An 18,314-nucleotide genomic window follows, 5' to 3' on the forward strand; every position below is an offset into this window, starting at 1 on the left:
GGTGCATGCAACATCCACAGCACATTCATGTCCTTCATTAACCAGTGGATGCCAAGGAGACTGGAGGATTTTGTAACAAGTGATTAAAGCTTCTTTTTCAAAACAAAAATACTTTTAAATAAGGGAATTGCTTTCTATAAGCAAAAGTCAAAAAAACTTTAGATGCTGGAAATCTGAAATAAAATCAAAATTGTTGGAATTATTCAGATCAGACAATATACTTGGAGAGAGAAACTGAGTTAACATTTCAGGTGGATAACCTTCCATCACTGTCTCAAGGCCTCTTAGTTAGGATAGTCCAAGATAAATCCGTCTGGATTGTGGAAAGGATGGGAAGAGATGGAACTTGGGCTGTGTGACAATATCCTGAATATGATCATTCCCACTGGGATCTAGCTCAGCTGTCTCTTAATGAGCACATTGGAATTAGTTTATTATTGTCACATGTACTGAGATACAGTGAAAAGCATTTGTTTATGTGCCATCCAGACAGATCATTCCGTACATAAGTACATTGAAGTAGCAAAAAGGAAAATAGAATACAGAATATAGTATGTCTTTGTTTTTATTGTTCTAATTGTGCACTTCCTTATAAAAATTGTGTATAATTTATGTTTAATTCATGCTTTTTCTTGTGAATGCTGCTCAGCTGATGCTATGTGCCTGTGATGCTGCTCCAAGTAGGTTTTTCATTGCACCTGTGCATACATGTACTTGTGCATTGGACAATAAACTCGACTTTGATAGTCTCTTTATAAAAATAGATCTCGCTTTAAAAACAGACTACGAACAAACTAGAAATGAAAAAAAGAAGTGTTTATTCCCGGCAGTTTATACTTCAGGGAAAAAGCACTGGCTGCTGTTTTGCTGCGAGGATTACGCGGGACTGAGAGCTGCTCAGGCTCAAGGTGTTGCGCTCTGTTCACTTTGCCACCTGTCACTCGGGGTCGGAATCACGTGCCCCTGCTGCTGACGTGGAGGCGGCTGACGTCTGCTCACGGCGCCGGGCTGGCTGCTGGGCTGGTGTGTTGCTCTGTTCTGATTAACAGTTTGTGGGGCTCCCCATCCTCTCGCCATGGACGCTCCGAATCAAGGTACCAGCGCCGTCCGCACCTTTCGCTGCCTCTTGTCGCACCGTGCGGCAGCGTCACGCAGTTTGGGAGCCTTTCTGTCTCCGTGTGCGTTTGAGGCTTGGCCACTGCTCTTGCCGGAAATTAAGGAGTGCTCCGGGCCTGAATCACAGGAAGAGGGTTAGGCCAAGGCTAAACACTGCAAAACAAGCCAGGCAAATTGCACTCCAAAGCTGCAGTTGACGTTGGCAGCTCATAATTTAACCATCAATTTTTATTTTGGCTGCAACACTTGTTTTTGAAGTTTTGGGGAGTTGGAATATTCAAAAAAACCTGCTTGAAATTGCAGTATTAGTTGGCTTGGCTACCTTGCAGATCTTTGTCTTTTATTTTATATTTGTTGTGTTAGTGTACGAGATTTACTTACCCATAGAGTAAAACTGAAAGTTGCATACATTAAACATTTTACAAGTTGAAGTACTATTTTATTTTAATGATCATCCAGGACACGATTGACCTGCACTTGTTTGTTATTACATTGTGTATAATCAATGTGTTTATGTTATTTGTCAGTTGCATGTAATATCTCAGTACAATGTTATCTAAAATACAATCTATAGCTGTTGTCTCTGATGGAAGGTTTGAAAATATCATTTACATATAGAAATGGTTTAGGCCAAATACATGTGGAAAAAGTTGATTGCTTTCACTCGTGGAAGTTGTGCAGCACTCAAGATAAAATAGGAAGTTCCTGATTTGTTCCAAAGTCAGTAGTTTTTTATCTCTGATATTTGGAGCATTCATGTTGGGTGTTGATTAAATGTTTACTTACGTTTTCAGTTGAGAAATAGTTATTGGGATCATATACTTGTAGAAATCGTTTTGATGAAGTGTTATGCAGCCTGAGCATTGGCCACCAGAGTTAGATTTGTGTACTTGCAACTCCTTCTGGAATGCTATTTTACAGAACTTTGGAAAGAGTGATTTTTTTTCATGGTTATTCACTGTTAGAAATATGGGTGTGGCTGGTGGTGCTGGTGTTATGATTGCCCATACCTAATTGCTCCTGATGAGGTGGTGGTGAGCCACCCTCTTTCTGGTTATTGGGCAGGCAGTTGGAAGATTTAGATCCAATAATAATGAAGGAACAGTGATATTTTCAAGTTGGAAAACCATTCATAAAGGGTTTTGAAAAACAAGTTCATGGAATCTAAATGTGATAGCGTTATTAACATTTTATATTGAGGTTTTAACAAATTATCCTGTCGCAGTTTGGTTCTTCAACTGTAGTAACATTCAAATGGCAGTGATTTTTTTTATTACAGAAAAGCTGTGACAACACTGAATAATATTTACACCTTCAGCTGTGAAAAGGAAATTCCCTGACTGGAAGCAGTATTTCATTTCCCAGTACTACACACAGTTTTTCTAATTTGTAGCAGTGATTGGAAATACTGCCATTAACAAATTAAACTTCTGTATTTTATTCTTTTTTGTGTGTGTTCATTCTTGCTGTGCTGAATTCTGCTGGGATTTATGGCTTAGCAGGCACCAGCTGTCCTTCCAGCCTCCTGCCATTGTTCAATGGAATTCTAGCCAGTCAACAGAAGCAGACCACTTGACCAGAATGGGTTTCAGCTAAGCTCAATCCTTTTTTTTCACTTTCAAACACCTGTTTTCTTTCCAGCATGGGTCACTGGACAATATAGGATGTGAAAACCTTATGACTGACTTTGCCCTTCCAGGCCCAAGCAGTCCAGTTTCTAAATGTGTTTCTGGCATTTGTTCACAGTGCAGTCTGCTCTATATACTTGGGATCTTAGGGTTTTATGGTTAGTGTCACCACGGCAATTTCTTTATTTGCTAATTCATCATGGGATCTGCAAGTAAACCTTTTGAACCAAGCATGATGCTCAACTGTTGCAGTAAAATCTGTGGGGAAATTGTATATTGTTGAATACTGCAAAAGTGGGTGTTGGCCCCTCAAATACATAAAAAGAAATTGTGTGCGGTTTTCATTTCGTGCAGATATTCTTTGAATTTGAGACATTCTAAGATCTACCTCATTTGTGTGTTGGGTATGCAAGAAGAATGATGCTCAAAACACTCATGATTATCATTGATAGGGCAGCTTTTGCTCCTAAGTTAATTTTTTTTGAGGAATTTACTGTATGCTATTCAATGCTTTAAAACATAACACCCCCCTCATTCAATATGATCATAGCTGATTTGTCCCATGCCACAGCTCTTTTTGTGTGCCATTCAACACAGTCTGTTGATCTTTCAAAAGTCGACCTACCTCCTTCAAATATCTCCAACAACCAGGCCTTCACAATTCTCTGAGGCAGAGAATTCCAGAGATTCACCACCTTCTGTCAGAAGGAATTTCTATGCAGCTTAGTTTTGAGTGACTGCCCTCCTGCAACCATGTCCCCACATTCAACACTCTTTCAAAATGGAATCATCTTGACATCTACCTTGTCATGCCCCTTAGCATCTTGCATGTTTTGAAACCCTCATTTTTCCAGACATCAAAGAAAATCGGACTTTTTTTTAGTTGTTTCTCATAGGCATCCTTCCCAACCCCATGGGTTAGCTTGAATGCTGGTATATTCTTCTTAAGTAATGGGACCAAAAACTGTACATAGTACTCCAGATGCAGCCTCACGAATGCCCTGTTCACTTGCATCAATATTTCTCTATTTTAAACTTCAGCCCCAAGCAATGAAGGCATCCAAGCTATCTGCCTTAATTACTTGCTGCACCTGTATGTTAACTTTGTTTTATAACCTGTATTTGTTTAATAGAATTAAATACCAACACTGGAGTAAGTATTTTTAAATTCCTATTTAGTAGGGTAATGCCATCTTCTCTCTCTTTCCATATTCATAGCTTTGCACTCAGGAGCCCCCTTTATTTACATCCTTGAAGGAGAATCTCTTGATAACCACCTTGTTACTAACTTCACTGTCATTTATCCACCTGTTTAATATAATTGTGCTTGGGTTCACTTTTGCAGTTAGAGTCTTGTTGCTGGTTGTTTACTCGTTTTTGTTTGATTACCTGTGACAGATATCAACCTTAACTCTCCCAACAAAGGTCTGCCTGAAAATATGACTGACGTGCCAGTGGATACTCCAGCAGGTGGGATGGAGTTGGTGTACTATCTGAAGTGGAAACAGAGAGCTCAGAAGTGAACTTAGCAAGGTATAGTTGAATGTCTGGGGGAGGGGAAAAAATCTCTGCTGTGGTATAATATAAGTTATAATGCCAAGGTATAATTTGAGGCAACTTTAGTGCTGAGATTTATAAAATTTATTTTTGACAAGTAGTTCAATAATTTACTGAAAGTAAAATGAAATCCTGCATCAACACCTCACTGATTTGGCATTTAACCTTATAATAATATTCATTGGGTTTTACTGTAGTTAACTAAGCAGCTAAATTAGTATGTATACCATAACTTGTAGAAATATAGAATATTGTTTACTGGAATATTCTACTGCAGAAATTTTTGTTTTATTCCCTTCCATTGAGTGAAGAAATGTTGCTTGCTGTTATTGGATTCTTTTTGTTAATTGGTCAGATTGCAACAACGTCTTGCTATTGAATTGTGCAAAATGTGTAGGTGGTTGCACATGTGAGCTTGCCATTTAATTGGTCCATTATATTTAAATATTTCCCCACCCTACCTAATGGAATTTCTTGATCTTGGAAGCCAAGCAGCTCATTATTTCCATTTCTCTGCTTTCATGATTTGTCAAAGTTAAAATCAGAATGACTTTTTTTACACATTTATTGGGTAATTAACAACAAGATGTATGACTAGTCTATTTCTATCCTCTTCAATTGCCGATTAAGCACGTTAAAATTCAGAATTTTTTTGTGCAAAAAATAAGAATGGGATCACGTGTTTTTTCATTGTTTAAGTGTAGTGTCTCGGTATCAGTTATCATGAGCAAAGAAAATGATGTTTATAACAACTGTGTGAAATGTTAGAGTAATACTCCAGCACAGAAATTATTTGGCTCTCAAAGTTCAAATACCTTGTTTACAATACCAACAAGTCTGATCCATTACTCGCTTTGGAAAAATTACCTGTGGAAATAAGAATTAAGAGGAAACAGGTGACCCTTGCCTTACAGGTGTTCTGGTAACAAAAACTCCCCCTAACTGAATTCACAAATCACTATTCAGAAATTTGAGAGAGAGAATAAAATTGGATCTAATGCAATTTTGGTGGTGTGGGGGTGGGGGGGGAACACAAATACAAACTTTATTTTTTTCAACTCGTGTTTATTGACACATGCACAGATGACGCGGCTCTGTGTTATGGAAAACTGTGGTATGGAGTGTTTTCTTGGAATGCAAACTAAACCTCCCTCCACAGCATGGTGGTCGCCTGTATAACTTTTGTATAAGATTGCAGAATGTTTTAAATGTTTCCTATCTTGCAACCTTCAAGTTGTGCATAACTTGTGGCATTTTCTTTTTTTTTAATGACCAAATTGCAATTTAGCGCAATTATATTTTAAAGGAGTAATTATTTTAGAGGGTTGGGCTGAGGGGAGCAGTGGTGGAAACTTTTCTGATTGATTTAGCTTGTTTTCCTATGCCTCATCAAGGGCAGCTATTTCCTGAAGAGGAAATGAAAATTAACAAGTGGTTTCTTACTGGCAGAATTGACTGGTCTCCTAATGGTCATTCATTAGTGACAACCTGCTTGATAGTAAGGGAAGTTTTTTTTTGTAAATCCACCTGATGCTGGTTCAAGCTTATTTAACAGAATTGTTGTATAGCAAAAATATTGTGACAGGGTGTTTTCAAGATGATACATGTGTTCAAAAGGTTATATTGGGTTAGATCTTTCTGCCTAATAACTTAGTCTGTACACTTGTATTGCTGCCAGAGTCCTTGGTGGAATCTAGGGCAGAGCTCATTCTGTCCAGCATTGAACTTGGATTCTGTGCTAGTTTACAATTGGTGCAGGATCCATTGACTTCAATGATGATTGCAGGACTTAAGATTAGATGGCAAAGGTAAGTTTTAAACTATTTGCTCTTTTTTTGCTTCTGAAATATTTACTTTGAAGCGTAAAGACCTGCAAATATTAAAAATCACTCTCAGCTTTTATAGCTAAAACTGTGGATGGCTTTTGCTGGCTGTCAGCACTTTCAGGGATTGGGTCTCCACATGCACATGTCTGTCTTTTCATTAATATTGCTACACCATCAATGGCTCCAACATGAATTCAAAAGTAAGTGCAGATATGATAGGATTTTGTGCTCATTTAATAAAACATTTCCATAGAAACCTGTGATTCCTATCAAGCAACTTGAATGACTCCAGTGTTTCTTCACACATAATGAAATTTCCTGGGATTCATAAAATGCATGAATCCTGATTTTTGTTTACTCTGGATTTGGCTTCTGCCTCATGCCCTTCAGAAATAACTTTCCTTTAGATCTCCTCCAGAACCACAGGAGGCATGCTAACAATTTTATTCTGTGGTTTAGTTGTAAATTTGCATCTTGTGTACAATAGATCTTTTTTTCCTCTCCCTTGTATCCTCTGCACTATTCTAATGTCAGTGTGTGGCATTTCCAATTATCCTGAACACACCGAAGGCTGTAGAGAAGAAACAAAAATCGAGATTCCAGTCCTGATTCTTACCCATTGATCACTGTCAATATGAGTGCATACTTGTATGTCTGGTCTGACCAAAATTTGTATGTTGGTCATCTCCATCAGAGAATCCTTTTCCACTTACTTTTTAGTTAGTACGTGAAAGGAAGGAAATGCATAGTTGCTCATGAATGTAATTCCAACATGCATCTCTGTTGTGTGAGTGGAGACAGGAAGGAACATAGTGAGAAACAGTTCCCTTGGCTAGTTTCAGGATGGACCCTGAGCAGCACTTCTTTTTTCCCCTTCTGTTTTGATCCCCTGAGTCATTCTACGAAATGACTTGGGGGGGAAAAAAACTACTGCTTTTAAGATTTTTTTCTTTCCAGGGAGGTTTGAGTTGCATTATTTTTCCTAATTAATGATCGATTCTAATGAGCTTTTTGGAATTCATCTCTGACTGTTATTAAGAACATGATTTATTTAAACCTATTGTAAACATTTGGGCAGATAATATATTTGTGCAAGGTTTGTTTGAGTAAATGTCTTTTAAACTGTATTGTCAACTTTTAATATATTGACAGATCAGTGTATATTTTCTTACTGGGTGATGGTGATGACTTGTAATAAGCGAGAATCCTGTTTCTGTAACTGTCTACATTGGTCAGATGCGTTTGGTGTAAAACAATTTACACAACTGATCTATATTTCTAAAATTAATACAATTCATTTTTTTGCAGTAATTCATAATGCTGACAATATTTTGCTAGAAGTTCCCACATGTAGGATATTTGTTTTTCCTTTTGTAATATTGGAATTGCTGAGTATTTTTCCAGAACTACCTTCTGGAAATACCCTTCACTGCATGGAATTGTACAAAGTGCTACGCCCTGTTTTGGGTGTGGAATGACTGTGTTGTGGAAACAACAAGTAAAAAATGGGTCTTCTTTTTTGTTGGCAAGATGTAGCAAGTGATATGCCACGGACATCTGATGGTGGGGTCTCAATCATTTTTGCCATTTGTTTAAATGACTTGGATGAAGCTACCAAAGGCATGGTTGCTAAATTTGTTGATTATGTAAAGATGAGTTGAAAGTTAAGTTGGGAAGAGAACATAAGGCTACAAAGAGATACACAAGTGAGTGGGCAAAGATCTGGAAAAGAGAACGTATTGTGGTGAAATGTGTGAAATTGTCTATTTTGCTAGAAAAACAAATATCCAAATGTTGAAAGATTGCAGAGCTCTGACATGCAGAAGGATCTGGGTGTCCCAGTGCATGATTCACAAAAAGCAAGTGTGCAGCTACTGCAGTTGATCAGAATTTTGTAATCTATTAGAGACAAATTGAGTATGGGAGGGAGGGTATGCTTCAGTTATATATGGCACTGACTGGTGAGATCACATCTTGTACAGTAATGGACTGCATATATTTTTAAAAAAAGATGTTAAAGCCCTGGAAGCAGTTCAGAGGTTTACTAGATTATACCTGGAATGGGTAACTTTTCTTAAGAGAAAAGGTTGGACAGGCTAGACTTGCAGCTGCTGGAGTTCAGAAAACAGAGAGGGCTTGATTGAAACATAAGATCCTGAGAGGCCTTGACAAGCTGAATGTGGCAAGGATGTTTCCTCTTCTGGAAGAATCTAGAGTTGGGGTAGTGTCCACATGTAGACTGGTCACCCATTTAAGGTGGAGTTAACTCAAACTTTAGAGAAAAAATTACTTTTTTAGATCACTTTCTGCTAAGATGGTGGAAGAAAAGTCTATGAATATTTTTATTGCAGAGATTGATAGATTTTTGATAAGAAATGGGGTGGTAAGTTACAGGGGTTGTGGATTTGGGGTTATCATCACATCAGCTATGTTCTTATTAATTGGCACAACGGATTCACGGGGTCAAGTGGCCAAATCCTGCTCCCAATTTATTTCAGTCCTGATGAAGGGTCTCTGCCTGAAACGTCGACTGTTTATTTCCCTCCATAGATGCTGCCTGACCTGCTGAGTTCCTCCAGATGTGTTGCTCCAGATTCCAACATCTGCAGAATTTTTGGTGTCCCCAATTTATTTGTGCACTGAGATTAACTTTGTCACCTGCTTTAGCATGTTTAGATTAAGTAAGTAAAGTCAATTCAATAAGTTTGTCTTTGTACAATAGAAAAATGTAATTGCAACAACTTGCATGCTAAAAATTGCAACAAGAACTATTTAAGAGTTAGAAATTTTGTGGGCTTTTATTTGTACAGGTTGAAGATGAAATAGCAACACTTCGGCAGGTCCTAGCTGCCAAGGAAAAGCATGCTTCAGAGATCAAAAAGAAGTTGGGGTTGACTCCTTTTAATGAGCTCAAGCAGAATCTTACCAAAAGCTGGCAAGATGTGCAAGCATCCAATGCGTAAGTTCTTGGAACTCTAGAATTTATTCCCAATTTATTTGCCTTCTGCTGAAAATAATCTTGTTAACAGTCTGACTTTGTACCAGCACATTATCCAGGATTACTCTGTGAACTGGTGGTTACTTCAAACTTTTAGATTTTGCCTATTTGAATTGAGTGCATTTCTAATTTTCTAAGCACAATGGATAACCAAAGCATAGCACTTCTGATTAGAACACTTGACATATTTATTACACACCAATAATTTGAGGTAGATGCCAGATGCTAAGAACTTTCTACTGTGCTCTATCAATGTGCTATAATTATCTCTAGTTTCTATTGAATTTTGTGACATTTGGTTATTAGTTCCATTTTTCCATTATAAGATAATAGAATTTTATTTTGGCTTGAAATTTAAAGAGGAAGATAATGGCAAGGTCATTCAACTTATTGTTTAAAAAGGAGGAAATTTGACAGCAGCTACTAGAATGTGTGTGCAGGTCAAGAAGCTTCCATTGATTCCCTGCTCTTGCATAGGCTAACTGTTTTGTGGTTCTTCCCCTGCCTACTCTTCTTGTTAGTGAATTGCCGAGAAGGTTTTTACAAACCATTTGCACAGTTACTTTAAAAAAAAGTTAATTAAAAGTTTGACTGAGGTATGAGTAAATTTTCAATAGGCTACAAAGCCATTATTACTGCTTAATAACCTCTGGCCCAAGTTACTGAATGGTAGATTTGTACTCTTGTATTTTAAAATTGCATGCTTTTAAAATTCTTGATCTTTTTATTTTGGTTCCATTTTATCTTTCCCACTATATTTTAATAGAAAGCTTTTTTTTATTCTGTTTGAGTTGTTCAGCATGCTACTTAGTGACCCTTAGTGACATCATTATTGGAAACTAGGAATCTGTAGAGCCTCTTTACGGTCAGCAGTTGATATTGGGGAAAGGTGAAATCCCCTGGCACAGACTTTGCTAGAGCTTTGTTTCTGTAGTTACTGACCACCACAGGTTTGTTGCTGACAGCAAAACGCAAGCCTGCATTTGATCCTTATCTGTAAGTTGCTGAGCTCAAAATGCTGGCAGTCACTGTAGGTATCAAATTTAAAAGGATAATGAACAAAACTTTAATTTAAGGAAATCATAATTGCAAACATATGCAGTTTTTTTCCCGATCAATGAATGGATTGCAGTTAATTTTTGAGTGCAAGTTCTAAGTCTCCTAAAATATAAGCTGTGTTTGGGTAAAGTCCATGCAGTATCTGTGATTGAATTATTCTGTTTGACCCTTTTTTGTTAGACTTTAATTGTGTAAAGTGCCTTTTTGGATTTTTTTCTGTCATAAAGGAGTTATATTATTAGAAGTTTCTGTAGTTAAAATCTTTACACGATATAGAAATGTCATGCAGAAATGCATAATCTCTTTTGTTTTTGGTTTAAAATAATTTTCTGCTTTTAAAAAATGTGCTGTTCAGAATTTTTCAAAGAAAATATTTTGGTAATGAAAGTATAAATGAAATTTAATAGCTCTTTCCTCCCCCACCTCCCCTTCTGTTCCTTCTGTATCCCTGAAGTGTTCACTTAAGATTTTTTTGAACCATTTGATACTAGCTGCATTCTCAGAATGCTTTAATTGACCCCTTTCATGTTTTTCTACAAGTTGTTTCTGTGGTGTGTGGCTCTTTTATTGTTAGAAGTGCTGGTAGGATAATTTGGACACCATTATTTGCCACAGTAATTATATAATGGCCAGATTTTTTTCTCCAAGAAACTGCACCAACTTATTGAAAGCAAAACCAAACTGCTGGAGGAGCTCAGCAGGTTGAGCAGTAGCCCTGATAAAGGGTCTGAACCCAAAATGATGACAATTCCTCCCCCCGACACGCCCCCTCCCCCCAACCCCAAACGGATGCTGCTCAACCTGCTGAGTTCCTCCAGCAATTTGTTTTTTTGCTCCAGGTTCCAGCATCTACAGTCTGTTGTGTCACCTAAGTATCAAAATTTGTTTTAGTGATACTGCTGGATGATTTTTGAGTTTTGCCAGGAGTTTTTAAAGAGTGGAACACTGAAACAGAGCTCCAAATCCAAATGCAAAAACTAAGTTATACAAATCTTGCTTTACCTGTTATTTTACCTTTTGAACTGCACTGCATTTGTTGAGGACAGGAGCTCTATTCCTTCGAGATAAATTATTACATTTTGTGGAAGCAAGTTTAGGCTTCTGGAGTTAGTACTTGAATTTATCCATGGCAATGATATAATTTTGGAATGATTTTCACAAAACAGCATCAGAATTCTGTTTGGAATTGGTATTCAGAATTGCAAATTTCAAATAATGATATCAATGAGACATTTCATTTTGACAGTTGCTTGATTCTTGAATTACAGCATTGTTATTGTTCAATGTTATGCCATGAATATTTTCATGAACCAGGCACAATATTATGCAATTTTCCTAAAAGTGGAAGCAAAATGTTATCTGCAAACAGGCTTAATTTAGTGAACTGCACTCTGGTTTGCAAAGAACCTTCTGAAAGGCTCTGTAGTCACTCTTGCATGATGGACAAACAGAATTGCACCTGCCCTGGAAAAATACTACAGAACCTTTCTGCATTCCCAGTAGATTTGGAGAATTTCCATTGAAACTTAGGTTTGCACGCAATTAATTCAAAAGCATCAGATGTTTTCTGCGTTTATTGGCCTTGCCCTTGATTATTGGCTAAGTCACTTGTTCCCACGACACTTTCTAAAGATGTGCTGTAGTTACCTCAAATGCTGAATGTGTGCACTATTTTCCCTTTGTATTTTATATTTACTGCATTTGCATATTTTTCATCTCATGGACTAATTTGGGGCTGATTGGAGCTCAAATTATTGACAAATGCCTTGTGTATAACAATTTGAAAAGTACTTTGTGCATGAGTTGCATATATGCCAATAAATGAGATAACAGGAAATAGGCCTTAAGGAGGTAGGAGAAGTATACAGTCCTCAAGTTAAGCAGCACAGAAGTGTGCCCTTCAGCCCACCATGTCTATATTAACCTTTTTCCCCATCCGCACTGTCCATTTGCTTGTATTAGGTATGTATCTTTCTCTTGCTTGCCTATTCGAGTACCCGTCTAAATGTCTCTTAAACTTAGTGATTGTATTTGATTCCTCCACTCCACTGGCAGAATTCCAGATATCAACCACTCTGGATTTTTAAAAAGACTTTTCCCTTCAAATCCCCTTTAAAGCTCCATCTTCTCACCTTAACCGTATGTCTTCTTGTTTTTGATACTCCTACTGTGGGAGAAAGATTCTGACTATCTAACTTATCTATGCCTTTCATCATTTTATATTTCCCTGAAAGTGGTAACATAGGTAGACAGTGTTGAAGTTTGGCATGCTTGCTCCCATCAGTGAGGACATTAAGTACGAGAGTAGGGATGTCATGTTATAACTATACAAGATGTTAGTGAGACCACACTTGGAGCGTTGTGTGCAGTTCTGATTGCTGAGCTGTAGGAAGAGTGAAATTTAAGCTGGAAAGATTCACAAGGATATTACTGTGACTGGAGGTCTTGAGCTGTAAGGAGAGACTGGATAGGCTGTTTTTTTTTACCTGGAGAATAGGAGGCTGAGGGGTGACATTTTATTGAGGTATGTAAAATCATGAGGGACATAGGGTGAATGGTCACAGGCCAGGTGCAGCTGTCAAAACTAATGTCTCATTGATACCACCTCCTGGTATTTGCGACTCTGAATACAAATTCTAACCAGAATTCCACATTTTTCCCCAAAGTTGAGAAGTCTAAAACTACAGTGCATAGATTTAAGATGGAAGGAGAAAGATTTTAAAGGGGGCCTGAGGGGCAAATTTTCAACACAATGTGGTGGGTATGTGGAATGAGCTGCCAGGGGAAGTGGTATAGGCATTACAATGTTTAAAAGACACTTAGACAGGTACACTTAGATAGGAAAGGTTGAGAGGAACATAGGTCAAATGCAGGCAAATGGGACTAGCTCAAGTAGGCATCTTGGTTGGCATGGATGAGTGGGGCCTTGGGGTCTGTTTCTGTGCTGTACAACTCTGACTATATCAGGTCACCCATCAGCTCCTTAACTCCAGGAAAAAAAATTAAGTCCAGCCTATTAAATCTTTCCCCATAAGTCCTGCAATCCACGCAACATCCTGGTGAATCTCCCCTGCACTCACCAGTGTAACCACATCATTCCTATCGTCCACATGTGATCTAACCAGTGTTTGTAAAGTTGTGACAGAACAGCATTCCACCTTTTATATTCTAGGTCCTAGACAATGAAGGCAAGCATACTATAAGCCGCCTTTACCACCCTGTCTACCTGCGTTGTCACTTAGGGAATTACAGATTTGAACCCCAAGTTCCCTTTGTTCGTCACGTTTCTTTGCACCATACCATTTATTGTTTTTTTTAAGCCCCTCTTTTACTTCCCGAGATACATCATCACCTCGCATTAGGGATCCAATTCAATCTGCAAACACTCCGCTTAACAGTCCATCTGATCTACATTCTGCTGTAGCGTAGACAACCTTCTTTGCTGTCCACAACATCAACTTTCGTGTTATCCATAAACTTACTAATACCTCATACGTTCATATCTGAGTCATTAATATGTCGCAAACAAGAAGGGTCCCAGCATTGATCCCTGTGGTACATTACTGGTCACAAACTTTCAATCAGAAAAGCATCCTTCTGCCTCCTATCACCAAGCCACTTTTGGATCCAATTAGCCAGATCGCGTTGGATCCCATGTGCCTTGACCTTCTGGACCAGCCTTCCATGCGGGATCTTGTCACAGGATTTCCTTTTTTTTCTTACCCTCTCATTGACTGCTTAATCTTAAGGTCCCTCTGCTGAAACCTACAGTGGTTCTATTTATTTCTTTAGTAATTATTATTTTTTTGTCTCTCTGAAGTACTCTGATTTAATTGCAACTTAATTATCTAATTAAAAGTACTGAATATATTTTGTAATAAAGGTAATTGTCAGTTCCCAAGTAGGCATTTACATAATGAAATTGGTCTACTGATCTAGGTAGCTTGTTTTCACTGTAAGCCAGTTCTTATGAAATGGTATTCACAGCATTTGGAGAGTAACCTAAAATGATGATGATTGTTTTGACAAAAATGTAGCTCGGTGAATTCCATGGGAGATAATTAACACAGGAAAGGGAGGACTTTGTATTTGTGACTCCTTCCTGGATGCAGAGTATTTGAAGTGCTTCACAACTAATGAATTATTTTGGGATGTAGTTTTGGTCTCAGTTCTATAGGTCAGTATACAAAACAATCTTCCCACAATTTGGTATCGCAAAAATAATGAAACAAGTGACTAAATCATCTGTTTTGATTTGGGAAATATTGTGAGTATGAATTAATCTGCATCCAGAACAAAATTAAGATTATTTCTGGAATTTGAACAATGAGAATTTGGGTGAGAAAGACCAAATATTTTCAGCTTCTCAAACTGATAGTGATAAGGTGATTCATATTGAACTTTATTGAACTTAACATTAAAACTTGCATCTTGTGTGACTTGGAGTGCCCTACAAGGTAGGGAGTTTGATTTTTTTTGGGGGGGAGAGGATTGCAGAACCTTAGAATTATTTTGAGGTGAAATGTTATGCCAAGGTTGCGAACAACCTTGTTCGGTCTTGGGCAGTTGCAGGGTGAGGGCTGGAGTCTAGTACTGGGGAGCATGGTTTAGAGTGTAATCCAAATGGTCTTTTTTATATTTAGTTAGAGGAGATTTCTGCTAGTTCAGTGCTGGATGTTGGACAAATTGTTTCATGTATGAAAGACAGTGAAGGGTCAGAAGCTGTGCTTATGAGGTACAATGCCAGAAAATAGTACAAGTGGAAACTTGGTCTATGTTCTTTGCATGATGTGAGCAGTAGCATTTAGATGTACCAGCACCTACTTTGTTTAGATCTGGCACTGAATACAAGCAGTCCCCAGGTTATGTAACTGTTCCGTTCCTGAGAACTATCCATAAGCCGATTTTTCCTTAAGTCAGAAACATCCATTTTTCTGTAGCTACCCATATCATATCACTCAACATATACCTACTATAATTTCATTGAATAATCACCCTAACACAGCCCATGATTTAAACTAATGGGATATATACTTTATCCAGTCATTAATGAATACCATGAAAAATTATTATTATTACTACTAATAGCTTGAAAAACGCTTTAAAAATTTATGGGAGAAGGGTGCACAATATGCCGAGAAGGAAAACTGCCAAAATATGTTGATGCAAAACATTTTTTTCATTGTACTTGGATGTAAGAAAAATGTTTTAAATGAGAGGTGTGGAGTGTGGTGATATCTTTAAAGCAGAAATCTGTACCAGTTAAGGGCTTAGGACCTTGCTGGCTCTGAAGGTCTGAATGGAGCAAGTGGTGGAATGTGTGGCAATAGGGGAGTTGTTGTCTTGTTTGGCCAGATTTCTGTCAAGGCTATGTTGCTAACTTTGGCATGCACAATGAGATCATTTTTGGTTACCTGTGGTTTCTAAAAGCAGCAAGTTAACCAATTGAATATTTGTTGTGTAACTTTTGGTGCTTTATTGTATGGGGAAACCAGTGATTAGCATTTTTCAACATTTATAAATATCCAAGGGTGTATAAAGTGAGTTGAGTGCTGTACTAAGTCAGAATACTGATCAGATGCCCAACTTCATCAAGCATGGATTTCAAAGAGATAATCTTGAAAACTGGACTTATTTTTCTTTTTTGTTTCTCTCTGCCAATAGAGAACCCCCCACCGCAAGCAAGTCATTTCTTTCCCCCTTCAACTCCCAACCAAAAAAAAAGCTGCTTATTTAATAGTGCACTGGTATTACTTCCCTACAACTAGTAAAGTTGGGTGATTTTTCTCTCCAAGTTTTTGGCTGGAGAGCAATTTAAGCTGTTGATCTGGGCAACTAGGCTTTATTTAGAAATCTGCTTTCCCATTTTGTAGGGGGGCTCAGCCCATCTAGAAGCATAACAATAGACCACAATATACCATAGTATTTATGATGGATCCAGCATAGTGACTGACTCTGAAGAATATTTCTAACATTATTACAGGAAGCTTCTCTTGGAAGGTTTTAACAATCTATTTCTAGCTCTTATTCTCTGTTTAACTGTACTGTCCCAAATAAACAGTGAACTCATTGAACATGGTTAGAGGCATATTCAGACAGCACAGGTCCATTAGTCCACCCACCAAATCTGTGTGACCATCAAGCATGTTTTTCTTTTCTCCCCACGTTTCCATCAGCTTTACTGCTCATCTATACACTTGGGACAACTTAGTGGTCAATTAAGCTATCAGCAGGCACCTCTTTGGTGTGTGGGAGGAAACCGGAGCATTTTGGGGAGCCCACACAATCATAGGAAGAATGTGCAAACTCCACACAAGCAGCATTGATGGTCTGGATTGAACCCAGGTCGCTGCAGCTGTGAGGTCTACAGGCTCCACCATTTGGTTCTTCAAAAACACTCATTTAAACAGGATGTGACAATCCTTGGGTAAAACTTTTTCTGAGTTGAAATTTTTTGCTTAGGATTTTTAGTTTAAAAAAATGCATCATGTTCTTGGAGGAGGCTATGTGGTCTGATAGGTCTATGCTATCTCCTGGGGGACACGACAATCCCATTAGCCTCATTCTTTTTCTCTAATTTTCCTCAACTCCTGCAACATACTTGCCAAATATTGTCCTGAGAATAAGTTAGTGATTTAAGAAGCCTGTTAAAAGTTCTGTCTGATCTATCTTTGGAAATATTATTTTCCAAATACTATGTACCTTGTGTGGTAAATTCTGATTATGAAGTAGAGGACTAGTAAAAGTTGTGGATACTTAAGTTTGCTAGAACTTAGAGGTGGACATTCATCAAGTATCACAGATATTTGCAGCATATGTGTAATCACAGTACTACCTTGTTACTTGTAGTGTATCTGCAGTATTGTGTTTTTAATGATTTACTGAATAAATTCTCTTTATCTTTATAGCTATAAAGGCGCATCTGAGAAAGTTGAAGATTTGAATAAGACAATCACTCAGTCTGAAGTGTGAGTGATCTTTCAATGGTTAAGAATTTGGTGTAGTTAAGTTGGATGTAATCTTTAAAGTTTTTTTGTGTTCAGAGAACTTTATTTAGTTACCAAACTGCCAAGTACTGCATACAGCTTTGTATAACATTTGCCTTGCCTTGTGGGTGGTGCATTGGGACAGTGGGTGGCATGGTGGCATAGTGAGTAGAGTCGTTGCCTCTCAGCTCCAACAAACTGGGTTCAATCCAGATTTCCAGTGCTGTCTAGATGAAGTTTGCATGTTCTGTGTCACTACATGGGTTTTCCCCATTTGCTCCAGTTACATTCCACATCCCAAAGACATGTTGGTAGGTTAATTGGCTGCTGTAGTTTGCCCCAGGTGTGCAAATGAATGGCAGAATCTGGGGGAAGTTAATGGAAATGTGGGAAAATAAAATAGGATCAGTGTAGGATTGGTGTAAATAGGTGCTCAATGGTTGGTATGAACTTGTTGGGCTGAAGGGCACTTTTCCATGCTGTATCGCTTTGACTCTGACTGATGGACTCAGTAACAGCTTTGGCTGTTCGTTGTCCAGTGTGGAGTTGAGCTGAAAAAGTAAAATCGGATTAAGTATTCTGTTCTTGTAATGTATTTGAATTAATTAATTTTACCTGGGCCATTTATGGTGAGGCTACGTTTTTATCTCTGCTTCACCTGCTTGCAGGTTAAATTTGACTAGGTCCTTATTAAACCAATTGGTATCGTTAATGTACAATAGTGCATTCTGTGAAATAGGATCAGTGACTCTTATTACTTTGTATAAATTAGATGTCCAGCAAATTTGCTTCATTTAAGTGAAAGTATTATGTTGTAAATTTCAAAATTTGTTTTATAGATTAACACAAATATCATCTCCTTGCTGATTTTAAAAAATTGCTGGATTTGCATGTTAATTGACAATTGAATTGCTACAACTTGAGTCTGGTAATTAACAATTAAATACCCTATTAACAAACTGGACAATTAATACATTCTTATTTCTCTGGCCCAGCATTTGAGCACTGTTTTTTTTCTCATTCCTGCATTGTCAATTGTTAGAGGTGTAAATTTTTTAAACAAAAATCTTTGTTTTTTCCCCTCTTTTCTGTATTCAATTTGATTTTGAATATGTAAGATGTGCCATTAACTTAGCAGCAATAA

At 37.8% G+C, this 18,314-nt stretch overlaps 1 protein-coding gene across 1 annotated transcript in view; it reads left to right on the forward strand.

The window, feature by feature from the left end:
• The first annotated feature begins 1,060 nt into the window (after window positions 1-1,060).
• LOC127578900 (tumor protein D54-like) overlaps window positions 1,061-18,314 on the forward strand; it is a 48,468-nt gene continuing 31,214 nt past the window's right edge. The window contains exons 1-4 of the mRNA XM_052031452.1: window positions 1,061-1,094; window positions 4,143-4,214; window positions 4,255-4,277; window positions 8,938-9,086. Of these exons, the coding sequence (XP_051887412.1) occupies window positions 1,076-1,094; window positions 4,143-4,214; window positions 4,255-4,277; window positions 8,938-9,086 (263 nt within the window). The 5' untranslated portion in view covers window positions 1,061-1,075. The remainder of the gene's footprint in view (window positions 1,095-4,142; window positions 4,215-4,254; window positions 4,278-8,937; window positions 9,087-18,314) is intronic.

This window comes from Pristis pectinata, chromosome 16 (genome assembly GCF_009764475.1).
Source record: "Pristis pectinata isolate sPriPec2 chromosome 16, sPriPec2.1.pri, whole genome shotgun sequence".
Lineage (NCBI taxonomy): Eukaryota > Metazoa > Chordata > Chondrichthyes > Rhinopristiformes > Pristidae > Pristis > Pristis pectinata.